This window comes from Zosterops lateralis (assembly GCF_965231275.1).
Source record: "Zosterops lateralis genome assembly, chromosome: 2".
In the NCBI taxonomy this organism is placed as follows: domain Eukaryota; kingdom Metazoa; phylum Chordata; class Aves; order Passeriformes; family Zosteropidae; genus Zosterops; species Zosterops lateralis.
The window spans coordinates 87,293,398-87,320,565 of NC_139763.1; the positions used below are offsets into that span (position 1 = coordinate 87,293,398).

Below are 27,168 nucleotides of genomic sequence, written 5' to 3' on the forward strand. Positions count from 1 at the left end.
TTTTCCTCATCCAAAATTCTTGAAATTCTTGTCCATAATGGCATATGTCAGTGCAAATAGGGGAAAACACACAACGCTGAAGGCAGAACTCTCCTCCAGGCAGGAGGTCACTCAGTTGAGATACTCTTCATGCATCCAGGCAAGAAAATTTGCAGTGGCCCCTGGGGAAGGCTTGCTTTGGTCTCTGATGCTTGCAGGAGCTCCCTGGTGGGGTGGCCCAGTCAGGGCTGTGCCTCAGCTGGTGAACCTAACACTCATTTTGGTCCTGAGACACCCACTGAGGAGCTGGCCAAACTCTCAGAGGTTTGCACTGCTGCAAACTATCATGCAGAGGCCAATGCACCCCTGCCCTGGAACCAGGGCACGTCTAAGCAGAAAAAGACAATGCAGGCAATGTGCAGGTACCCCACCAATTTACACAAGTGCATTGCTTTTGAAATAATAGAGAGTTTCACATCCAAGGAAAAGAAGGAAAAATCCATCCCACTGCCCTTTCTGGAAGGCATTTACATTATTTCCCATTCGAGCATTAAATTGAATTTATCCTTTCCCCCAAGGGTATGTTTGGTCATCCCGCTCCTGTGCCACAGAGACACAACTGAGCTGTTGGGAAACCAAACATATGTGCTGTTCCTACTGTAAAGCTTCCCTCCCATACACCCTTTCCCTCTGCATCCTGTTCTGCATGGACTTGGAGTTGGGTTTGCAACTAGCTCAGTGCCCCTGATTCACTCCATCCCCTGGGAATCTGCAAGCTGACAGCTGTGGGACAGGCACGGATGACTTCAGAGACAAGCATGTGTCTGCAAAGACTGCAGAGGGGATCTTTTTGTGGAATTTACAGACTGTTTCATGTGTCAGTACGAGAGGAGCGTAATTACCAGCTGAGAAACTGCAGGAAATAAGCCAAGACTGAATGGACGAAATGGAAAATAAAGAGAAGTGCAGAGGACACACACATTTTAAAACTATTACGGAGGTATGTATTCACATGCTTGTGGGAGCCTGGGAATACATAAGAGATCGTGACTGCAAAGGAATGAATTCATGGACCAGCCTATGGGGAGTATTTTTTTTCCCAGTGACTTCAAACTTCTCTCAGAGCTCGCAGAGTTTTAGTCAGCTGGCATGCAATAGAGGTACGACTTCCCTGAGGAAACTCTTCCTCGACTTGCCCTGGAAAAGCTGCTGGGAGAATCTGTGAGACAGAAGGCTGCAGGCAGAGGTGAATCCTGCTCCTCCTTCTCCTCCAGCCATAGAGCAGGTATGTGGAGATGTATTTGAACTTGGGAGCATGCTGGAAAGTTGAGCTTTTGACTGCAGGAGAGATGGGGGCTCTGGCGACTTAGAGCTGCAGCCTTTAAAAGTAACACGGAGGAGGAAGGTACTGTATAAATAAAATATAACGTGTTTGTGGATAGGCTGAGGAACTGGCTAAACACACTGTGTAGATGGCTCTATCCACACAGCTGTATATTTAACCCATCAGGGACTTGCACTGCAGCGAGTCAGATCCCTCATGTTAAGGAGGCACCGATTAGTTTACAACAATGCTGTTGTCGCATGCCAGGTTTGTTATTATTCTCTGTGCTTAAAAGTAGTAAAAGATGGGGACATGCCTGGGTATTTTTTCTTTCTTTACAGGACTTTAGTCTGTTTGTGGAATTGCTGCATTATAGTGCTCTGAACCAGGAATGCTGCAGAGATCAGCCTTGTACACTGATTAAATGCCACTTGCCCAGCTCCCCGACACTGAATGTTAACACAGCCTTGGGCAAATCACACAGCCCCCAGGTAAAATGGGAAAAAGGCTGTCTGCCTCCTCTGCTCTTCTTACTATCAGCACTGTCATTGAGCTCTCCCTGTTGGAGCACGAGGTGTGAGATGGCAGCGTTATTGTGCTACTCTTAAGATCCTGACAGCTTGAAAGTCACCTTGGGTGAACAATGACTTAGTGAGAGGGTTTTGCTGCATCTGGATTGTTACCACAGGAATTAACACTTATACAGTATTTGGAACTGATAAAGTTTTAGAAAATCCTTATTTGTATAAAAGTCACAGACAAATTTATAAAGTCATACCCTGCTGTATTTTGATAAAAGTATTTTTGATGAAAGCACAGATATGTTTCCTCAAATAGAATCAAAAATTAGGTTTTCCACAACAGCAGAAATTTGTTTCTGTTTTTTTGTTTTTTACTAAGATGGAATAATTTCAACTTTAAAATCAACTTATTACTCTAAAATGCTGAAATCCTTTCATTTTCAGTGACAGAAATTCACAAGTAATCCCTTTTTAAAGTATATATTTTCATTTCAGTGATTGTATCAGTGCTTTACCTTTTACTAATATAATCATGGATGGACTCAAGGAGGGGTATTGGTATCATGTAATCAGATCTGTCATAAATAACTATCTTCACCTCATTTTTCCTCCTCTTGGATCACATAAATTGAATAAATCTTTTCCCAGATACTGATGCCACTGTCAATGAACAAAAATTGCTGAATTAAAACCTTTTTTTCTCCCTCTTTTTGCTGCACTAAATAATATGAGAAATTACTATGTTTTAGTTCCTGAATTTGAGGTTTTCTGAGAACTGTGTTTTCCAGTGAGATAGTTTGTTTTTATGGTCAGATAGTTTAATCTGCAAATCATTTTCTGCTGATATAAGTGTTTTCATTTTCCCATCTCCTACTGTCCCTTCACCCAGCCCCTTGCTCAGCAAGTCTCCAGCCTGGTGAATTTCATGCAATTGTCACTTTATTTTCTTTTTCTTTCCTGCAGAGAAGAGTAGAAAGAAAAAAAAAAAAAAGGTGAATAAAATAGGGAATGTGGGTAAACCCCATATGTCCAATTGATTGAAAATGTTAATTTCTGGTAGGGAAATTCTGTTTGCTAAACACCTGATACAGGTGTAAGTAGAGAGAGAACAGAGTGAGAAATGAGGAAGGCAGCAGTTTCAAAATACAGGAGAAAAAACATGTTGGGGTTAGAGGAGATGTAGGAGTCCTTATTTTGGTATGCAGACTGGACTTGGCTGTGATTTTAATGAAGCAAAGTCCTGAGCAGCAGAATCAGTGCATGCCCTTCCCTCCTGGTTTGGCATTTGTTTCTGTCCAGGCTCTTCTTCACAGTTCACCTGGCACAACTGTTTGGTCACTTGCTAAAACAGCTTGAGGAACTGAGCTGCGATTTTAAAAAGCACAACCAACAAAATTTCTGCTATTTTTATCCCTGCAAATCCAAACTTCCCAAAGTGCTCTGAACATCCATGTGTAGAAAATACAAAGCTGCAGTCATCCTGATCACTTGTTGCTCTTCATTACAGGCATGATATTAGTAGTCCATCTCTAAATGAAATCAAAATATCCTATTTTTAAAAATATATCTTTTTTCTCATGGAGGCCTCAAATGTTTGAGGTTTGTCTTGCAAAAGTGTCTATGCATTGCAAGCACTACTGCACACTGCTGACAAGGCAAACTCTAAACACAGAGTGTGTGAAAGGAATTTAAACCTCTGGACACCACAGAAGTCCCCAGCTTCAACATAAGTCCCCTGCTCACCCCAAGGGGGTTGCAGAAAGAGAGCTTGAGCCCAGGAAGCATGCCAAAATCAGCACTGCAGCCAGCTCCAGGCAAGGGAAGCTCAAGACACAATGTTCTTGAAGGAAGATGGTCAAAATGAGTCTGACAAGAGCCCAGCCAAGGGAAACCTGTCTGGGGTTGTGATAGTGTCACTGACAGACTGCTCTTCTGAGAGCTTAACATGAATTTTTCTATCCATTGCACCTAAACATGCCCTCCCCTGATGTCTTTTCATACCATTTTCATGGCTAGAACCAGCAACCTGGTCTGCAGGATGGTGTCCCTAACCACAGCAGAGGGGTTGGAGCCAAAGGATTGTTAAGGACTCTTCCAACCCAAACCATTCCGTGATTCTCTGGTTCTGTGATTTATGCCTCTCATTTCAGAGTGCATTGCAAAGCAAATGAGGTGTTAAGAGCCCAGCTCTTTGGCATATTATTTCAACCATGGGAAAATTGCATTGCAACTGTTCAGGCTTGTGGCTCTGGGAGAAAGCAATGGGAAGACTTATGTAAAGTTGGGTTTTCCAGCAGCAGTACTTTGCAGAAAGAAGAGAGGAAATGAGCAATTAGACAGCTGCTTCAGCCCTAGAGGGCAGCACAAAGTAATAAATAGAAAACTGAACTCACAAGCTGTCTGAAATCATCTTCTGCATGACAGAAAAATGTCGATCAGGGTGGTATTCTGTTGTGGCTAATATCCTCAGCTTAATTTGTTGGATCTAAACAGAAATAATTTCCATTTGAGAGCTCTTTCTACATAATGCGCCTGGACTTCACTGGGTGGCCTGGATATCATCTAGGCAGCATCTGGAACCACACAAACCCATTAAATGCCTTGCATCTTCCTTTTCCCACCAGGCTCAAAGGAATGCAAAGCTACACAGGTAGGTCATAAGTGTAGTAGGCTCCGATGCAGGTTAATTTACTGCACTGCTTGTGTTCATCCCTATATTAGATGATGATCTGGTGCCAGCTCTCAAATGTGTTAACCTCTGTGTTCCTCTGTGTTGAAATCTAACCCTAGTTGCTTTTACCTTCAGAACCATGAAACTGAACATCATCATCTTGCTGGCTGTGGTGAACACAGGAGCCTTTAACTATCATCCCACAGAGGGGACATCCTGTGAAATGGTAAGGAGGGATTCCTACTCAGGCCCTTTGGGATCTGCAATGAGGCTGGGACACCCTTGTTACAGGCACTGAGCAAACAGCCATAGTCTCTGAAAAGGGAAATCCCCCAGGACTAGACTTTCTGTGGTGGCAGAGGTGAGGTTTGCAGGGTTAGGGGATGGGTAGCGGGCACTTTTCAAGCTATCTCCTTTTTGTAATGACAGCACAAAAGAGGGGTGAGGCAGGAAGAAGGGTCATTATCTCAGGGTTTTTTTCTAAAGGGGAGCTGGTTAAAAGAAATTCGACCTGATTTCCCTTAGACTATAGAGGAATTCTGGGACTGAGACAAAGAAAAGACTTACACCTAAAATCAACTCCTTTCTATCAGGCCTAAGTTCTTCATGCTTTAAATAAAGAATATTCTCTATACCAGCCCTTTTGTAATATCAAGGAGAGTGACCTCCTCTGCCCTGATACAGCATTGCTGCCAGGGAAGTTGCACCTGACTTCTGCTGGAAGGAAAAAAACTGACAAAGCCTCTTGCTCTAGTACAAAATTTTCTCCTTGGATTTTTGCAAGCACCTGGTACAATATCATAAATGTTATTCAGACTTGAACTTTCTCCCTTCCCTATCAAAGTGTTTCTGACTGTAACAGGCTTTTAAAACACCTTTTTTTTTCCCCCGAATATTAAAGCTGCTTAGCACAAATCATCAAGAATTTCCAAAATAGGAAAAAAAATTTACTTACTAGCTTTATAAAACTCCCTTATGGGGCTCATTGCATTCCTGCCCACCTGCTGTGATGCTGCACTTCCTGAATTCCAAAGAACTTAAAATCTAGTTTATATAGAACGATCTTGGGAAAGTAACTGAGTAGTTCCGTTCATTGGCTGGAGAGGGAAGACTGATGAAGCCTGGGTCCCATGTATCACAGTCAAGTGAAGGCTGGGCAGGACACAATGATCCAAGCAGATTTGCCCCATCCCAGTTTTTGGATGGGTCACAGACCTGGCTGACTGCTGAGAAGTAAACACATGCTTCTTTTCACCACTTCACTGTAGACTGGTATCATCAGGCCAATGACACAAGGCTCCAAGCAGCTAACTGAGATAAATTTAGCTCTGACAGAAAGCTGCAGTCAGAGACTGGGATGCCCCTCTCAAATAAATTAACATCTCAGCATTGAGGATGTCGATGCTGATCATCTTCCTTCACTGGATGTTTGCTCCAATGAAAAGTGCATGCAAATCCAAACACTGTAAAAGAGAGAAGGAGATACTGCATTATCTGCTGGGTTTATTGAAGTCCTGCATTACTATTTTTCATCCCAGCTTCACTGTTTCACATGGTACTTTCCCTGTGGTGACGCCTTTAGAACAGCAAGGTGTCCTGGTTTAGGGCAAAATTGGGAGAAAAGTCAGCCTAGGACACAAGGGCTCAGAATTCAATACTTTCATCTCAAGTCTCCTGGAAGAGGCATGAGTCAGAAACTCGTGCCTATCTCTGACTCACCACTAGTACTCCTGTCACTGAACAAGAACTCCAGAATCAGTTTTAGGAAGTAAGCAATCCCTACCAGACCCTTGACAAAGGAGTGAGCTGCACTGATTATACAAGTTATGGCATATTTACTTGTTTGCAAGACAAAAAGGTACAGGTTAAATGTCAGGAGGTTCTTCTTAACTCATGTTGCCTTCCAAGGACAGACAAGGCTCCAAGTAGAGCATGTTCTACCTCACAAAGAAGGATGTTTCTGCTCATTCTTGTTTACTGGCAAAGGATAAGCTTTGAAATAATTTACAGAAGGGAAAGGATTTTAGGAAATTCTGTCTCTATCTTGGATTGAGGAGGTGCAAGAACAAGAGCATGACCAGTTATCACAGGTCAGCTGATGTGGAGTACCTGGGCAAACTGCTGAGGTTTGATTCTGCAGCTGAGACTCCACTGGGAAGCTCTTCTAGGAATGGCTATGGACACCACATAAGTGCAGGTCAGTGCCAAGTGGCTGCAGCCCAAATTCTTTGGTTCAAATGTTCAAGAGTTGACAAAGGAGAACACGTGTGGATACTTGGATCCAGCTGCTTTTTTTGTAGGGCTCTTACAAATATGGATGATAACTTCCTCCCAATGCTGAACAGTGAAGAGCTGAAACAAGAATCCAAATGAAGCTCATCTTTTGAGCTGTTGGATCTTTTTTTTTTCCAGCACATGAATGGGACCAGATACTGAAGGGACCAAAATGCTCCTCACCCTGCAATACTTCTTGACAATGGACTTGAAAAACAACTGATGGGCACCACTGGCAAAAAAGATTAAGTCAGAACATAAGACTGGCAAAATCATCTTTTCCAGTCTCAGGCTGCCAACCCATTGGGCTAAGAGGTGGGAGAAGGGGAGATACACCAAGGAGATGCTCCATCCCACTGAGATGTGCTCTGTCTTTTATTCCTATTCCTGATGAGGATGAAAGTCATGCAGTTTGAGCCTCAGGGGAGTAAAGAAGGTGTAGAAGAGAAGAAATATGGTGAGGATCAAAATAGTCAGTGAAAAGGAATGATAGTTTTAAAAGAAATATGGGAGAGGAACTATTACAGGAGCAAATGTCAGACAGCGGGAAGTATGGATTTTATCTGTCCCTTTTATCCCTGGAACATTTCCATGGATGCGGATTAAAGGCCAAATCCTGCAAGATACATGGTTATCTGGGGCTGACCTCTCACCCATTGACTTCAGTGAAAACCAGCTGGCTGGCATTTACAAGAGTTGGATCAGAATTTTGCTGAGATGCTTTCTTCCAGGAGGAGTGAAGAGGATTCTACACTTGTTGAGATTTGGCTCAAAGTGTCTGAAGAAATCTGGCATCTGCCTTAGGCTGCAAAGTACCTGCTGCTTTTTCACTCTGGACTTTTTTATCCTTCTGGCTTCTGCCTCTTCTACAAACTAAATAAAAAAGGCTTCCTTCTCATGCCTTGGAGCTAAGCCCAACTCCAGGCATATTTTAGCTCAAAATGAGCAATTCTACAATGGCTTTCCAGGAAAAAAATGTCAGAGAGAGGCCAGAAAATTTCTTTCTTTCTTTCTCCCTAATATTTTTAGCTGGGGGAGATTTAAGTGAATTGGAGGGGGTGGGGGGGGGGGGAGGGGGGCAAGAGTTTCAGGCTTTTGTAGTCAATTTACTTGGGATCTTAGGGAAAGATGTATTATAGGAAGGATTGTGGAGCAGTCTGACTCTATCTAGAGTTTAGATGAGCATTTATAATTCTTTGACACATTTTTGTGTGGTCTCCAAAATTTAGATTATGCAAAAGAGATTCACAAAAGGCTGACTAGTGCCACACTTCTCCAAAGCAGATGTGCAACTTCATTCACCTCAAAGTTCACATAAAACAGATGGGGTTTGATATTTTTTTACTTTTAATGTTTCTTTTATATATGAAAAGGTTTGCATCATGAAATCTGGTCCTGATTCTCCACAAAAAAAAAATAAGATTCAACAGATTTTTTTCTTTATTTCCTTTCTGATCTTTCTACAAATACTCTATGGCCTAGACACCCAAATACATTCATGGCAAGAGCTTTCCTCCAGTAAATTAAATGCCTAAGCCTTTCACATTCCACTTCCTCACACTGCTGTGTATTCTCCTCATTAACAAAATATATCTTTATAGTTATACAAGGGTGCTCACATTCATATTCCCAATCTTCCTTATGAACAGACTCCAAATTTGGCCTGGATACAGACTCAAGCTTAGCTGCAATTAAACAAACTTGCTTCTGGAAGATGGATTTGATTTTGACATTTGGGGTTTCTTTTTCTTTATCTGCTGCTGAGAATTGGCCTGAAAAAGTATGACCCTCACTGCACCTCACAGCTTTTTTCTTTCTCAAATGAAGGCTGTACAGAATTTGTCTTTTCTGTGTTATGTCATGTGTGTTTTGTCAGAGGGGTTTCACAAGACACTCTCTCCACGCAAGAAGGGAACTGTTACCTTAGCAAAAAGACAAACATGGATAGTAAAAGCAGGAAGAATTTGGAGAGTTACATCAGAAATACTTCAATCATTGAACTACTAATTTTGGATAAAGATGCATTACTAAACTAAGCCATGGCTAAAGGAAAACATGATTGAATATCTGAGGGTGTGACTATGAAGGAGAGACAGGTTTTGTGATGTAGGATCCTTATATGTTTTTCCACCTCCTTGTTTTGGGACCCACACTGCCAACAGAGCAAAGCTTTTTCAAGTACTGCTTACTTTTGCAAGTTGAGTTTGAAAAATCAGATACAGAGAAGAAAATGAGAAAATTAATTAATTGATTAATTAAATTAAACATCAGAAGAAAAATTAAGAAATGGTGCTTGATTACAATGGAAAAGGACCAAAACTCCTTCACTTGGGACTATTAAAAACAGTCCAGGAGAAAAGTATAAAAAGGAGAGGTTTCAGTAGGTATCACACATAGAAAAAATTGTACTGTTGTAAGTCAGAGATGCCTTTAAAATGAAAAGTGCTGTTATCTGCAGAGAGGTGTTAGGATTGTTGCTCTTGCTGTCTGACTGCTCAGACAAAGTGATGGGATCAGCGTTTCAGGAGGAAGTTCTGCCTGGATCTTGAATGTTATTTTCCTTATATATATAATGCAAAAATGTTTTTAATTTGTCACATGACAACCTCTTTTCTCTCTTTTTCTGGCAGGCAAACTCACAGGCATTTTGCCACAACAAAGACCTCCACCAAATCCCTCATGAACTCCATCTGAATGTAAACAAAATAGATCTGTCTGGAAATCTGATTCAGAACATCCCTGAAATGCCATTATCATTTTACACCTCCCTCCAGTATCTGGATTTAAGCTTCAACCAGATAAGCTTCATCACGTCTGGAGTGTTTGCACACATGACAAGTTTGCTGGAAATAAACTTAGCCAACAATCATTTACATGAACTTGCTCAGAATGGGACAGAGGGGATTGGACTTTTGCCCAAGGTGGAAATAATGGATTTGTCCCACAACAATCTCTACAATGGGATGGCTGAATATTTCATTAAACAAGCTCCAACACTGCGGTATCTTTCCTTGGCAGACAACAGTATTGTCATGATATCACACAAGATGTTTCAGGGATCTCCCAGTCTTGTGGAAATTGATCTTCAGGGAAATATCATCATGGAAATACAAGAAGGTGCTTTTGAGACTCTAGCAAACCTTTCCAAACTCAATCTCTCCACAAATTCAATTACTTGCATCTCTGATTTCAACCTCAGGCAATTGGAGATACTTGACCTCAGCAGGAATAGCATTGAGACTTTCAGCATCACAAAGTCAAATGATGAATATAATTTAAGAAGTCTGGATCTTAGTGAAAACAAATTGCTTCACTTTCCAGTCTTCCCTCAGGTAAATAAGCTGGTAACTCTGAATTTATCAAATAATTTAATCCAGCTCACTGCTGAATCCCCTTATAATAAAATGGACTATATGGATAATGAATGGCTAGATGCTTCTTTTCGTCTCCTTGATCAGAAGCGAAGCAAAAATACAAGTTCTCTTTATTTATCCCAGCTTGTATATTTAGACTTAAGTTATAATGAAATCAAATCCATTCCAGATGGGTTCTTTGAGTCAATGTTGTCCCTTCACACCCTTAATCTCAGCAGAAACTGTCTTCAGGCATTTGCAGTAAGTCATGACAGCACATTGATCTCCCTAACTGTCCTTGACCTGAGCTACAATGCTTTGCAGAACCTTCTCCTCGATGCTGGTGCTTTGCCAAATTTGGGGGAGCTTCATATTCAAAACAACAACCTTCAGACCCTACAATTTGACATCTTTTCCAGTCTTCCTATGCTCAGACTTCTTAACCTACAGAGCAATAATATCAGTCTTTGCCACACATACAAAGGATTAGCTAAGCAAAGACTTGCTGGAGAGGAAAGTGGTTGTGTGTCTTTTGTTGATTCTCCTGCTCTGCAGTACTTGTACCTGGCTGACAACATGCTGAGCATCCTACCAGCACACACCTTCTACAAGACTCCACTGCTTGTCTTGGATCTGTCCATGAACCCTGGACTGAAAATAGAGCTTAAAGCACTAGCAGGACTGGAGAAGTCTCTGGAATATTTGCATTTACATGGCAATAGCCTAATAGATTTAAATATAGACTTGCCTTGTTTTAGTCACCTTAAGCATTTAAACCTCTCTGAAAATCAGCTGAACTGGCTGCCTAAGTGGGGTAGTGACTCTCCACTGGAAGTCCTAGACCTACGGAACAATAGGTTCAGTACATTACAGGACAGCAATATTTTAGCATTAGAAAATTCACTTAAAAACTTGTATCTGTCTGGGAACCCACTCAACTGCTGTGGAAATATCTGGCTTTCATCAATGATCCAGAACAAAAATGTCCAGATCCCCAACGTGGAGGACTTAACATGCCAGTACATTCAGAGCTTCGGGTATCGGGAAGAAATGCACATTGGGAGCATTAGACCAGAAGACTGTGAAAAAGAGGATCTGAAGAAAACCAACATCCTCATTATATTAACATTTGTACTAGTTTTATCTGTGATCATCATTGGTGTGGGTTCATTTTTTTGCTTCCGAAGGCAAAACTTTAGCCATCACTTTAAAGCATAGGAACACAGAATGCCTTGAAAACTGAAGAAATCAGGTGCTACCCTGGCACTGTGTAGAAATTAAGGATAAAAAAAACCATCTTTGAGTTTTAACCGTGGATTTTAAGATGGTTTTGAAGTGTCCCTGAACTGTACCACTGTAGTGGTCTGGGTTGCAGGGACTTGGAAGGAGAATTTGCTCTGTTTTGCACTTGCTTCATTCACGTGCAGATCTGCTTAAAAAATTACACAGTGTTAGAAGAGGCCACTGTAAAGTTCTGCTGTTGTTTTGAGGGATGTGTAATTTAAGCCAGCTCAAAAGAAAAAGGCCTCTAAGGTCTTGAGTCCTGAGACTTCACTAAGCTCAGATGATGCCATGAGCCAATTAGGAAATACTTTCTCAAAGTTACATTCTTCCACAAGATGTTTCGATTCAGTCTGAGCTTTGCTTTTACCTAGCTGGTTAGTGCTTAACCTTTCTTAAACTGAAATCACACAAAGATATGCCAGAGTGGGTCAAAACACAATCTTCACTCAGTGAAGTTGGTTGTAAAATTCCCCTTGAGTTCCAAAACAATGAGAATGTAGCTAAAAACAAAACAAAACTAAATGGAAATTTTAAGTAGTGTCCATTGTGCTCCTGCCTACCATTTAGACAGCTGACCATGGAAACCAAAGACCATGTGCTAGGAACCTCTTTGGATATCTCATTTTATTTGTTAGGATGTTGCTCCAGTCACTGGGTCATGACATGAGGTAGATGAGGTCAATTAGTTCTGGCACTTAATACCCACAAAAGATGTAAAAGAAATCTCAAGCATGAAACAACTGCTGATGTCACCCAGACCTGCTCAGAAGGTCACAGGTCCACAATTTAACTAAAAGAGGAGAAATTTGCCTCTCATGTGCAATACATATTTAACTGGGTATAATGTGAAGAAATTAATCTCTGGGGTGAATACTGTGCAAAAGAAAAATCTTGGAGAATCAATTTCGACCAGCTAGAATTGGACTGAAATGCTTACATTTTTAAGGAAAACTGGGGGAAATTCAAGGCATATGGTTGCATTTCAATACAGAAGAATAATATACCTATTTTTAAAGGTCACAGAAGGTTAGACTGCAAAAAGATACTGTTGTGAAATGTTACACAGGGAACCTAGTCCTGTGATATTATTCAGATCAGATGTTCACTGTGTCACCCTAAAAAGATGTTATAGTCTAGAGGATGCGCTGTAAGAGAAGTTATGTAGATCCTCATTCTGTGATGGGTTTAACACAGCTAACATGCTACTTTGCTAAAAGTTGACATTGACATATATTTTGTTCTGTACCCTGACAGAAAATTCACCCTTTTGAAGTGAAGAAAAGCTCACCAATAGTGGGAGCCTGACCTGCTGATAGGGTGCAATTGCTTTAAAAGGGACTATATCAGGTCTTCTGTTAATGCCATGAACTGTACATTAAGGCATATAACAGAAACAGAGGTCAAACTAAAACCTGTCTAGGTAAATAACTCAGAGTCAAATTGCTGCTTCATTTCTGTTTCTTTAAGCTAGTGAATGAAATAAATAGCACACTACAAAAAGGTGTTTAATTCTATTTTTAAAGCAGCTATGTAAGAAACTGGCTGGTGGATTCCACTGTGGAATTTTGTATAATAAAAACATATTTGAATTTTGTAAAAAGCACAGGGTTGTGAATATATTAAATCACCAGTTTGAAATGCTCCATAGATGAAAAGAAAAGCAAAGAAAAGCCTTCCTATTTTTCCTATGGTGTTCAGACTCTATCTTGGACCTTTACCTTCTGGTCCTGAAGAAGTGACAGCTGTTCCATATCTTAGAGGGCAACCAGTGGAGACCAAGAAGATCTACTGAAGATGTAGGCAAAAATTTGGAAAAGATTTTTCAGAGAACTTGTGGATGACCCATCCCAGAAGTGTCCAAGGCCAGGCTGGGTGGTGCTTTGAGCAACCTGGTCTAGCAAATGTCCCTGCCCGTGACAATGGGGTTGGAACTAGATGGTCTTGCTAGTCCTTTCCAACCCAAACAATTCCGTGATTCTGTGATTCTACAAGTTTGCACAAACCCTCAGCAGCAATGGGGCCTGATCTAACATCTTCAAAAGCCCATGCTTGAGCCTATCATTGGCTCAAGCCTTTATTCAAGTAGGGAAATGAAGTCTAGTCTTTAGTCTCTAGTTCTCTAGTCTAGTAGACTGCACAAGCAGCAATTCCAGGAACTAGTTGGAAGTCCGATGTTGAAGCTGCCAACCTTTTCCCTTGGTGTGAAGGCAAGCTGAGCTGTGTGCCCACACTAAGTTTATGGCTTTTGTGTCAAGCAGGACAATCTCCTTCTCAGAGCCAGTATTAACTTGACTAGCATGACTGGAATTAGTTAATAATCTGATTACAGAGTCAAACCCGTTTAATTAATAGTTTTCACACAGCTTTTGGTTGGCTCTCCCAAAATGAAGTGGTTATTATTACTACACATCTGGGACTAATTAGATTTCCATTGACTTCCCCAGGATCAAAAACAGTTTTCTCAAGAATAAGCCTCAGGAGTAAAATGCAGAATGGCTTGTTTGGATTTTTCTGTTAGCAGGATAATCAGTGACATGACCCTGCTCCAGCCAATTCTATTTTTCTGGATGGGCTGAGGAGCAAGAAAGGGAAATAAAAAACAAGAATAAAATAGCAGAGAGGAAAAACAGGGAGAAATGCGAGCCCTGCATGATATTATGCATCAAAATAGGGGGTATGTAGCCAACAGCCCCAGCTCTTGCCTCTCCTGTTACTGTGTCTTCAAGAAGCCCAAATGTCCAACAATGATCCTGCATCAAACGTAGATGTTACTCACACATTACACATCTTCCCACCGGTCAGGTCCATTTTCCTAATAGGTTGGTGGCATGGTTTAATAAAGAAGAAAATAAACTCTCTCCCAGCTGACACCAGGATAGTAGGCATCATATAGGCTGCTTTGATAGGAATTTTGTAAGCAAGAATTTTCACCCTCATTTACTGCCTTTTCATAAAGTCCTTGCAACAGACTTGCAACGTGGTCTTGAAATCTTACAGGAAGGAGGCAACCAGTTCCAGTGTTTCACCATCCTCTGAGTAAAGAATTTCTACATAACATCTAATCTGAATGTGCCTGGCATCAGGAAGATATAAGTACTGGAAACAATAGGAATGCTAGAAAAACTAGAAACAGACAGAAGCCCTAAATGCTCAGCAAGTCATGACTCACGTTAGCCATTCATGGCAAGTAAGTCTCAGTTTCCAAAAGCATTGGCTTTTTTTTTTTTTTTTTTTTTTTTTTTTTTTTTTTTTTTTTTTTTTTTTTTTTTTTTCCCTCCAAAGCACCGTTTTATTTTTCTGCAAAGTCCTTTGTACCCTAACAGAGTACCAGGGCCTCCAGCTACAGACCTCCCTGCTGGGACTCCACTCAGCCCTAAACTAGCCACAGTAGGTCAGTATACAACACAGTAAGTGCCTCCTAATATTTTGGGAGCCCAAAGCATTTGCTATCCTATTCTATCTAACCCCCATGTTATTCAGTACCCTCTGACTTTCCTGGGGGAAAAAAACCTGCACAACAACTTGGATCCTTTGTAGCTCCATGAAAATGAAAACCAGGCAAGGTATCCTCTAGTCATATTATTTTCCATAAACAATTACCTATTCTGTTTGTGTATACATGTGCAAAGGCACAGACTCACAAGGCTAGTTTAAGAAATAGATCATTTCAGGATTAGCTTTGTTTAACTTAAATTAGAACAGCCTGTGCTAAACGATCATCTGTAATAACAAACAGCCTGTGGTTCTGCTGCTTGTGGATTCCTGTCCATGTGAAACATTTTGATCAATATTTTCAAAAGTGATCACTGATTCATTTCAGATGCCTAAATTTGCAGCCTGTGTCTTTCCAACCCTGAAACAAGTCACATTTTCCAGAAAACTGGGTCCATTTCCTCTCAAAACCAAGGCTCTGTGGTGTGTCTTATACAATCCCCAGGAAAAAAAAATGAGATTGTCCAGATGTATATATAATTATTTCATTTAGAGCTTTCTAATGATAGTTTCTGTTCTGCCAGAGTTGTTTGGAACATCTGAAGAGCTGAAGACTAGCAATGCTAACACCTCCTCTGCCCTGTAGTCTGCCCTCAGAAGGACCATAATAACACAAATTATCTATCCCCCACTCTCACTCCCATCCTCAGCTATTGTGGGTAAATTTGAGTGAAAAAAAGGAAAGATAGACATAAGAAAAGAACAAAAAATTAAGTGTAGTGTCTTCAGCTTCCTGTGAATGCTGCAACTCGGCAGCCAGAACAGATTTTGGTCCCATGGGTCCTGGAATGGTGAGGGTCCAAACAGATTTTCCAAGAAAAAGAGGAATGAGGAATGAGAGGAGTTCATAGCCACCAAAGTGCTCGGTGGGAGTGATGGGAAAAGGAGAAAACAAAGTGTTTTGTGATGTGATTCCCTCTGAGAAGTGAAGAAATGAAAATACTTTAGAGGAACAGGCAGTAGTAGGTACCTACCCACCTCTCCCCAAGAGTTTAGAGAGGATCAGTGAAGCTTCACTCAATCTCTTGTAGGGGAAGTGTGAGAAGAGAGTCTAGGAAACAGATAATGGAACGGAAATGAAGGAAGATAGAAAAAGTGAAAGATGGAAGGGAAATGGAGTAGAGAGTTTTAGTACAGTTCATGTCTTCATGAAGGGGAACAGAGACATGTAACTGGAAACTGAAGAGAATCAAATAGAGAGGAATATGAAAAGATTTGCAAAGAGGTAGTCAGAGATGAGCTGTGCAGAGCAGGAGGAGACAGAGGTACCTTGGTTAGACAACATGCTGGCTACTTACAGGTGTGTTATGCATGAAAACAGAGGAGGACATCAGTTCATGCAGGGTGGTAAACAAGTGTGAAGTAAACAGGAAAATGGGATGAAGCTGAAATGGGAGGAAAAAGAGAGAGAAGAATTTTCTGAGAAGGGTCTGTCTGACTGTGCAACACTTTCTCCTTCATCTGGAGGCTGATGCAACACGACACTAATGAAAAGCTTGGCAAAAATGAGGGAACAGTCTTGTAACACTGGGAGAGTCACTTTTCTCCCAAGCTATTGTTCATGGCAGTTCTGCTGCATTGCAGAGCCAAGATAGTTCCACAGATTTCCTCCTCCTGTCCATGTCTAACAGTCATTGCTTCAAAGACACATTTGGGAGACACATGGGACGCTTTATTGCAGCCTTTCAGTACTTAGAAACAAAAAAAAAGAGCATCTTTTTAAATGGGCTTTTTTAACAGGAAATGGAGGAACAGTTTTAAACTAAAAGAGGGGAGATTTGGATTAGACATGAGGGAGAAAATCTTTATTGTGAGGGGGTGAGGTACTGGCACATGTTGTCAAGAAGTTGTAGATGCTCCATTCACAAACCCCACATTGGACAGGACTTTGAGCAGCCTGAGCCTAGTGGGTGGCATCCCTGCCTCTGTCAGGGGGATTGGAACTAGATGATCTTTAGAATCCATTCCAGCCCAAAACGTTCTGTAATTCTATGATTTTCCAGTTCATAAGCAGTATACTTTGTGAAGAAACATTCTGGGAAGTGACTACAGAGGAGATTCCTCTGTGCTGTTCCTAACTTTCCCAGAAAGTGGAGGGGAGAAGGGAGTCTGCGATGCCAGAGAGAAGAGCAGAGAAGGGGAGGACTCCATTCTCAGGAAAGAAACCCAACAAAGAGAAGAAAGTCTGGCACAGAAAACAGGGTAGGAGCTGTGGCATGAGGTGAGCAGAAGAGGAGTAAGAATAGCTAAACTAGGATTTTGGAATACAAATCAAAGAATCACGAGATGGTTCAGGCTGAAAGTGAGCTCTGCAGATGGTCTACTCCAACCACCCTGCTAGAGCAAAATCACCTAGAATATTTCTAGAGAAGGAGACTGGATGGGCAATTACAAGGGAGACAGCATCATCTCCTCCCAGGTCCTACAAGATACAACCACTGCAAGTTGCAACAGCAGAAGATCCCATAAAACAAGAGAACAATTTTCCCATAAGGGTAAATCCTCAATAATGAGAGAGATAGAACTCTAGAAAATCCTTGTAGGCTTTCAAAACTCCTCAGGGTAAAGCCCTGAACAACAAATTCTGACAGTGAAGTTGGCCCTGCTTTTATCAGGCAGCTGGACTGGGTTTTTCAGAGGCTCCTTCCAATGTGAATTATTCTCCAAACCTTTACAAAACAGATAAGGGTCATGCACTTAGATGAGAAACAGATAGCAGAGAAGCTTTAGAGCGACAGAGCCTACAATAAGTATCTGTTCCCTGTACAGATGCAGTGAAGGGGATTTGACAGCAGAAGTGTCCAGAGAGATGGAAAAAGTTGTTGATGATGTCTCATGTGGGCAGAGATGGTCAGAATATTGAAGCCTGAGTTTAAATCGTCTTTCCCTTTTTTTTTTCTTTTCTTTTTTTTTTTCTTTTCTTTTTTTCTTTTTTTTTTGTAGCTAAAAATGAAAATTATTTTTTCAAAATTTTCCATGTAAGTCCTGAAAAATGTGAGGTTGGTAAATATGTCCTTTGTAAGGCCAAAGCTTCATCTTGAATTCAGATATTCCTGCCACAGCAACCACATTCTTATATAATAAAATAATCATTGCAACATTGTTTGCTTTTACTATCTTTGTTCAAGAGTAGATAAGGAAATCAGATAATTCTAAATAACATCCCTCTCAGCTATCACCAAAACAAACCAAAGCAAAATAAAACAAAACAAAACAAAACAAAAAAATATATTAGGCTGTTGAAACTACGTAAATTTTTTCATATATTTACCCTCCAATTAGTGCTGGGGCACAGGAAGAGCATAAAATAAAATAATGGTAGTAAACTTATGAAATGCCAGAAGAAACCTATCAGGTAAGAGTTTAAAAATGTTTTTTATTGTAAAACTTTTTTCCATCATGAGCACTTATATTGTAATTTGTGCTTTTTATAATACTTACAAGTTTTATGACTCCAGTGCCTTTCACTTTAAAATGTTACAAAAAACCCTGGCAAGAGTAGTGGATTGAGGAATTTCAAACCTCCAGCTTCATTAATTGTTGTTTACTCTTGGAAAAAGCTCCTTGTAACAGATTTTTGCATATGTTTCTTGCCTTACATATGTGATTCAAGACCATATGTTTCCCCTAATGTGCCCCTTGTGCTTCACCATAGACATCAGGCAAGTTATTGCACTGATGAACTGGACCAAACACACCTTAATCGAGCTATTTGGAGGGAATGATGCCCAGTTAGGTGAGGTTCCAGGTGCTTTAATTGCCTCTTTAGACATTTTAAGTCCAAAATACAAATCTTTACTGCCCTTCTGCAGCTGATTCTTCCATCTGGTGCCTAGAGTCTGCAGAGGACTGTGTTAAATATTGAAATTATCTATGAATTTCAGTCTGTTCATTGCATTTTCAGAAATGCCACAAAGAGCACAAAACCATTTATATCTGTGCAAGCCCCAACAGGGCTGTCACGTTGAGAATCCCTTTATCACATCTCCTAAGTGGGTAAACATTGACAAAGCATCACTGCTGGAAAAACCTCTGCACAAAGTGCAGCTGGAAATAAACCTCCCATGAAAACTCCTTGCCTAGATGACCAAACCAGCTCTTTTCCCTGTCCTGATGGGTATTTTCTATTCCCCAAGTGGTGCCTTCCTTGGCAGTCCTTGGGCAACGCTATCTGGATCTTATAAATTTATCCTCTTTTTCGGCTCCATTTACAGAATGTTATGCTCCTTACAGGGCCTTCAAATAATCTCTGGAGAACTCCACACATCAAATTGGCCACTGGGACCACAGAAGCAGAGGGGAAGAGCCTGAACAAGACTGTTGGGAAGTACCATCCTCCCATATTTCCTGATGTATTCCTTAAAGCAATTTCCTTCCTCCAGGGAACACTGACCCATGGTGTGCTATACTGTACATGGTGCTCTGAACACGAGGCTGTATGAGAGAAGGGAGAGAAAAGTCGCCACAACTTTCAGTCACCGTGTCTCACGTGGAAGGTCTATGGATGTGAACCACCAGAGGTCTGTCTGCCTCTATAGCCCAGATTTTGAGACACTTAAGTCACTGAGGAAGGATAAAATGAAGGTGCCACCATGAAGGAAACCCCAGGGTATCTGAAAGGCAACTGAACACCAGTTTGTGTGTATCTAGTTGAGCTCACGTTTGGATAGGAAGGCAGAATTAGTTCAGTAAACAGAGGCCCCAAGTGTTTTACCTTAGCAGGTTGATATGCTAAACCTGATCTCTGAAGTTTTACATCAGCTTACTCTCCTAAATAGTAACCAAAACTAGGATAAATCAGGATAAACTCTCATCCAAGAAGATTTTGCACAGCTCTCTGCATGTGAACACCCAATGTCATGTTGACCTCTTTGTTTACTTTTTCCGCCCCCTGCTTCCTTAGACTGCTCTTAAGGAGGCTTTCCAGTAGATCCAATAAAAGTGCGATGACATCACATGTTTGTGCACCAGAGAATGTGCCATTTCATTTGGTTTGGACCATGTACTTTCAACTACTTTTCAGTAGGCCTCTGGATTCACCCACACAAAGCATTTTCAGATGTTTCTTAGCAGAGTACCCAACTCGTGCACATTTAAATAAATCAGTTACTGCTGTCCGTGGAGCAATGCTTTCAGCATCTCATAGACCAAAGGGTGTTTTTTTCTTACCATTTCTTCTTTCACAACTTGCTTGTTGCAATTTTGGTCTTGTGCAAGAGTTGTTATGGGAATAAAGTCTTATCTCAAAAAAGGATCTTGCTTTGTTTGGATTAAATAAAATGAGCAGATCTTCTTATCTTTCCTCTTCCAATAATAATAAAAAAGGTTTTATTCCATTAATAAAGCCTAAAAGACATGCCTAGCACATAGCTAAGTTTTCTATACAAACATCCAAACCTCTCTTGTTTTCCACTGCACTGTTTCAGACATCCCACAAGTTAGAAATAAATCCACAAAATTCTATCTGCATTGGAAAGTAATGAAAATTATTTTTCTGGTCAAATCAGTGCAGTTTTTGAAGATGTCTCAACTGTAAATGAATGAGGTCATGTTACAATCTGTTCACCAGCCAAGACTTCACAGCTCTCTACACTTCTCCTTGCTTGTGAAGCAGTTTAAAACATTTTCATGTTTCACTTGACAAATGGGAGAGGCTAAGACTATCTCCAGTATCATTAACATCCTGACTAGAGATAATTTATTGGGACACAACTCTGTGGCAGCTGCTCCTATCTGCCTCGTGCTGTCTTGCTTTGCAGAGCTCCCAGGTTTGCTCCTCAAGAAACATGGTCTCAAGAATAAGGTTACAAAACCTGGCAAAGTTTTCCAGCCAGACACTGTGAGAGAGTTCAGAGAGGATCTAGGAGCAACTGGGAAAAGTGTGAAAAACAGGACCTTTGCAAAAAGGTTGTGAGAGCTGGTTGACAGAGGAAGGGAGAGAATTAAAGCATATAAACAGAAAAGGGAAATCTGAATCAGAGGGGAAGCAGGAAGAAACACACAGAAAATGTGAGTCCAATGTTGGGTGGATTTTTACAGTCTTACTAGTGGCACAGATGTAAATGTATGTTGGGATCAATCCTGAACCTGGGGAATGCAGCAGAGCCTGCCGTCTGGAAGAGGCTTTTTGCATGGGGAAAGGACTGGATGCTTTCCCATCAGTTTAGACTTAGAGATGTTGAAACATAAATTATTCAGAACTTTTGAGATCAACTTTTTATCTTGGATGACTTTCATACCAGCCTGAGTACCTAAATCCTCCTTGTTCTACGTTCTATGTTGTTGAACATAGAACATATATTGCTCTTTTTCTACAATGAAAATTGTCCCAGAACAATTAAACCACAATATACAGGTTCTTGCTGTGGGGAATCCTTCGGTTCATTTAGTCAGATAGCTTCAGTCCCACCAGTGAAGGCACTGCTGCCACTGGTGCTCACTTTTTGTTTTGCCAACAACATGCATGGGACAGCTGATGACATCAGGTCAGGTTCCATGTATCCACCAACTTTTTGCACTGTGTTCAGAGGACAACCAAGGTGAAAAGTGCTGACACCAAGGTGAAAACCACAGCAAAAGTGAGGTTTTATACAGAGCATTCATTCTTTTAATGCACTTCTTGCTTTTTTCTTCCCCAGCTGTTCTGTATATTCCATCCTGACCACTGACCTCCTCTCCCTCTGTTCTTCACTGGACTTCTCCCATCTGTTTCAAGCCATCTGTCTCAAACAGAACATAAACTTAACAAAATTTAAACCCAAGCTGAACTTTTGAACTGTATCATGTTTGAGTGTACCGGAAATTAGGTCAGGGGAATTCGTGCACCCATATTTCATTAAGAAGTGAGGCCTCTCTTCCTTGTTTATTATTTCTAGAACATTTAAATTTTTTGAAATAATATTATTGACTAGAAATAAAACTACTCTAATTGTAACAGTCTTTTCAATGTATCAAAATACTATAGTACCAATAAAGTTTGTGCTGTAAAGGGTGCAGGCAAACATGAATTGTGGGCTGGCACTGTGTCAAAAATACAGCTGTTCTCAAAAACTTCTGACCAAGGGAAAATGGTGTATAGTCTTGACTGTTCATAGTGTAGGCATAAAAACACAACAACAGTCCTATTGAAAAGGTAGAAGGTCAAATCTTCACGGGAATTTTTTTTTCCTTTTTGTAATATGTTCTTCTGAACCTGTTGATTTCTACAATGTAGGGGTTTGGATCACTACGCATAGCTGAAAGCATTTTTTCATCCAATATGTCATGGAGTGTGTTATTTGTAGCAAATGTAAAGGACTTCAAAGCAGCAATGACAACTTATAAACCTGTGAAGCTCCTTTTAAGGAAGATTTTTCATCAGAACCTACATAAAATTCACTTATAAATCACTGCGCTCTTTGAACCCGGGTAGAGAAAAAGGAACATTTTTTTACATGCTTCAAGTGAGAACCAGTCCATCTTACAGTCCCACTGACTGCAGGAATTACGATTGTCCTGTGTATCAAAACATGTCTGAAAAGCTTCCAGTCAAAGTCAACTAAAAATGGTTGGAGAGGAGCACAACCTGGTTCCTCTCAGAGGTGGGGAGGACCTGAATAAGTGTTTCTAAGGACGCAGAGAAACTGCACGGAGTGACTCCATTTCAAGCATCCATGTACTATAAGTATTAGTTTGGACACTGTTCTCACCCTGCAGTAGCTCACACACTATATTTGCAACAAAATGCATTTTGCATTGGCCAAGGATGAAATTGTGCACAAGGCCGGGGCACTGCACTAATCTCAGTGCATGTTTACTGACTTTCCTTGTAACAGCCATTCCCCATCTCTCTAGATCTCCTGGAGTAGAAGCTAAACTTGAGGTTTCCAGTTTAGCAACCAGACCAACAATCTGCTACTTGTCCAAAGCTCAGTGGAATGAGACATCCCTGTATTGTTCTGCTGTCCAGATGATTGCCTACATCCCTCCCTTAGGTTGGGAAGGCACACACGTGGCTGCCAGAAGAGAGCTGGACCCTAGGCTGCTGTGACAGAAAGTACCTTGCCATTGTTTAGCAATACCGGTGTAACACTGGCTTTTGGATACAACAGTAGGGATTAAATCATGCTCTCCCAGACCCTGCCTCCTTGGTGCTACTGTTCTCCTTTCATGCAGTAAATCATCTCATAAATGTCATAAATCATGTCTTTATAACTCAACATTGTATCAGGCTACATGGAGTACATTTCTCCATTAAGGAAACAGCCCCTTGAGGACAGTTGCTCCAGACAAATCCTGTGCCAGGGAAAATGCTTCTGGGGAAAAGGCACTGGACAACCCCTGCCAGCAGCTCCCTTTGACCTCCTGGGGATACCCTGCAGGGATGGGCACAGACAGCTGTGTATTTGCTCTACCCTGGTGCTGAGCTGGTTGGCCTCATGCCAGCTCTGTTTGGGATCTGAACGGCTTTGTGTGTCTGAGCTCACAGCTTCCACCAAGGAGCTTTCATGGGCACAGCCCCAGACAGGGTCAGCTCAGGCCCTACCATGTCTCTACACTGAGAAGCCCAAAGCAAAGCCAAAGGCTGAAGAGCCAGGAGCTGATGAAGCTGTCCTACAGCACTCCACTTTATTAAATTAGGAATTAGCTATGCAACCCCTCAGTCCCCTCTGGCTGGCAGCAAGGACTCAGTATCCAGATACATTGCTCTGATGTCCAGTGCTGCTTTTATCCAGTGTAAGGAAGCTGCCCCAGAAAGGGCAGCACTCTGTGCTACCATGCCTCACAATAAGCGGTTTGCAAAATGATCTGAAGATTGCTGCTAACATCACAAACCCAGGACAGCTGGACTGATGAGCAGGTGGGATGTGAGGGATAAGGACTTGCTTTGTGCCACCTGTGATCAGTCAACACAAGCAGCTGTTTCCCTTTGGGGTTCTGGAGAAAGCTGTGGTACTTGCAGGATAGCAGTGCTTCAGAGAAAACTATATTTGGTGCTTGTAGATGAAGAAGCAAGTAAGGATGGAACTAGTTTTGCAGCTTAAGGAATGTGTTAGGTGCAGTCCATTCCTTCCCACTGAGGAAGAGTGACCCAGGCCCCAACAGGATTTTGTTTTCTCTGGAATCTTGTGGTTACACTCAGCAAAGCACAAAGATAGATGGGACAAGCTTAAGCAGTCCCTGGGTGCAGATCACAACCCTTTTCTCTCTGTGTACTGAGAGAGAAGATAGGCTGGGAGGGGTGAAAAGAGGCTATAGAGCAGCACAGAGGAGGGTTTTTTTGGCTGATTCAGCAATGTAATTCGAGCAGAACCTTTGGCTGCCTGCTCCTAACTGAGATGATTAACAAATAAGTAGTTCCCTGATTATCAGCTGCAGAAGTGATAGCCAATTTTACAAGCCAAGTATTAAATTCTTCTCACGGTGGGAGGATTGTGCCTATTGGGATGGCCTGGAAAATGCCCAAATGGGCATGAGAAATTGGCTGGAGTGCAGTTAAAAATCATGTAAAGTAGGAGACTCTCTTTTCCTGGGGTAGCTTTCAGTCTTTAGCCTCTACTGGAAAAGTTCCAGTAGTACAGGCTGGCATGCATGTGGACATAGGGCACAGGACATTTTGTTCATTCTTTTTCCTGTTGTCACCATTTTTATCTTTACCAATTTATTGGCAGTGATTGCAGGCAAACTAAGCATCCTTCATTCAGGCATAGCTTTTCTTCTCCTGTGTCCTCACTCCCTGTTCCTGTGGCGCTCATTAGAAGATAGAAGGATAGGCAGAAGGATCTATGTTCTTATTTTTTCCCATAAATTCTAGTTTGAATCACAGTTCACATTAATTTTATTGCTGGGAGGGCAGAGGTCTGGAGGAGAGCAAGTAGCTGTCATCACTAGGTAAGAGTAGAAATCAACAACTAATCAACATTTTTCATTTATTTACAGTATTTAAGCTAAATATCAGTGTCTGAATATCTAAGCCTCTTTCTTTTAAGGTTGCCCAAACATCACACTCCTATGTCACTATTGGGCTTTGTATTGAAGAGCTGAGCCTTGGAGGAGTTAATTGAGTGTAGCAGTGTAGGTGGAAACTAAATGTAGAAGCTATGACTCACAGTCAATTTCTCATTTCCCTGTATTGTTTGTATTTCTTGTACTGTTTTCAGACCCTCAGTTTCTGAAAACTGGCAGCTTTAGCCAAGCCAGTAGAAATAAACAGCAATCTATAATTAACATCAGAGAAATAAATACCCTAAAGACTAACCAATACATGTAACTAGCAGTTACCTGACATCCCCAGTTTGAAAAGTTCTGCTTGTTGGAAAGTTGCTTTTCATGATAAGGTTAACTGATGGCACAACCAAAAAAGGGCCCTGTGGGGTTTTGGTTGGCAGAGGGTGGCAAGAGCCCAGCCAGGGCACCAATGCCAAGTCAGACAGGAAATTTGAGAACATATTGAGGCAGCTAAAGGAGCACAGAGGGAACTCCAAATTCAAAGCAGACAATAGAACACTATTGATGCAGAAGGGGGAAGAGCAGTGCTTGTACATACACTGTACTTGCTTAAGATCTCTGACAGCACCCATGTTGATAAGGCACAAAAAAATGTTTTGGGTTGAAAGAGACCTTAAAGACAATTATGTTTCAACACCTTCCACTAGATCAGGTTGTTCAAAGCCTCATCCAACCTGTCCTTGAACACTTTCAGGGATGTACCAGACACAGCTTCTCTGAGAGACATGTGCCAGTGCCTCATCACCTTCACAGGAAAGAATTTCTTCTGAATTTCTAATCTAAACCTTCCCTCTTTAAATACAAAGTCATTGCCCCTTGTCCTGTCACTCAATACCTTTGTCAAATGTTCCTCTCCAGCTCTATTGCAGCCCTTTAGGCACTTGGCTCTAAGGTCTCCCCAGAGCCTTCCCTTCTTGAGGCTGAAAAACTCCAGCTTTCTGAGCCTATCTTTCTAGCAGAGGTGCTCCAGCCCTCTGAACATCTTCCTGTCCTCCTCTGGACTTGCTTCTGCATGTCCACATCCTTGTGTCAGGAACCCCAGAGCTGGATACAGCCCTCCAGGTGGGGTCTCATGAGGGCAGTTTAGAGGAGCAGAATCCCCTCCCTTGCCTTGCTGGCCACGCTGCTTTGGTTGCAGACCAGGATGTGCCTGGTTTTCTGGGCTGTGAATGCGTCTTGCTGGCCCATGTCATTCTTGTTTTTCATCAGTGCCACCAGATCCTTCTGCTCAGGGCTGCTCTCAATCCATTCTCCACCCAGCCTCTGTTTGTGCTGTGGAATTGCTGCCACCTGAGTCCAGGACCTTGCACTTGGTATTGCTGAACTTCACAAGGCTCACAAAAGTCTACCATCTCAGTCTGACCAGGTCCCTTTGGATGACATCCCTTTCTTCCAGTGTGTTGACAAGCTGTTATGGGAAGCAGGGGAAACAGATATTTTTAGCCCATTTCACTTGAGATAGAAAATTACAGTTTCTAAAGATTTCATAAGCTTATCAGCCTAAACTCCAACTGTGGAGCATAGTTGATGGTGGAACAACCATGGTTATTGTATAGGAGGTTTTTTAACATAACAACCAATACCATTGAATTGCATATATCCTTTGTTGGGTAAAATATCAGTTTGTGAGAGATTACCATGGAGATGAGGAGAAATAACAACCTCAGTCCTCAGTCCTACTGGCTTAATTCCACGTGCAGCATGATCCCAGAACCACTTGTGTGGCTTCACATATGTGCCATTCAGCAAAATCAAGGGGAAGGTCATTGTGCATTATCTCACTCAGCTGGGGGAAGAGGAAGCAGAATGGAGCTTTGATCACACACCTTGCGGCCTTGAGTAATCTCACTGCATAGACACATGGCTCTAACAAGACTGAAGAGAACTTATTTATTTTTTTCTAAAAAAATTGATCAGGTTGCCTTGAAATCATGGCTTCACCTGGGCTGTATGTCTTGCCAAATTTCAACATGAAAATTTGCATGAATAACCACAGGGAACGAGCATGAAGCTGCTGATATCACTAATGACTGATGATGACTCATGTGACAGCTTTCCAGATGTTACTGATGGAGGTGCTGCCATGGGGCAGCCTGGTCCAGGGATTCAGATCTCATGCCAAAGAAGGGCACAGGAAGGCAGACACAACATCTTGATGCCTATCTCTTATCTCCAAGAATGAATCCAGACTGCTGTGCACACCAGGAGAAGGAAAAGGATGATGCTGAAGAAGAGCTCTCTGAAAGAGGCTTATGAAGGAAAAACAGGTTTCTGTGTCCCAAA

The 27,168-nt window shown here is 41.5% G+C and overlaps 1 protein-coding gene across 3 annotated transcripts; it reads left to right on the forward strand.

Annotated features, from left to right (window-relative positions):
* Window positions 1-827: 827 nt before the first annotated feature.
* LRRC32 (leucine rich repeat containing 32) lies at window positions 828-12,923 on the forward strand. Of its 3 annotated transcripts, none has more exons than XM_083854996.1 (3): window positions 828-1,264; window positions 4,631-4,721; window positions 9,400-12,923. In XM_083854996.1, the coding sequence occupies exons 2-3, from the start codon at window positions 4,635-4,637 to the stop codon at window positions 11,338-11,340; spliced, it is 2,028 nt and encodes a 675-aa protein (XP_083711122.1). In that variant the 5' UTR covers window positions 828-1,264; window positions 4,631-4,634; the 3' UTR covers window positions 11,341-12,923. The 3 variants fall into 3 exon arrangements, with proteins under 3 accessions (XP_083711122.1, XP_083711121.1, XP_083711123.1); XM_083854995.1 differs by lacking the exon at window positions 828-1,264 and adding an exon at window positions 1,694-1,794; XM_083854997.1 differs by lacking the exons at window positions 828-1,264; window positions 4,631-4,721 and adding an exon at window positions 7,101-7,226.
* Window positions 12,924-27,168: the final 14,245 nt, after the last annotated feature.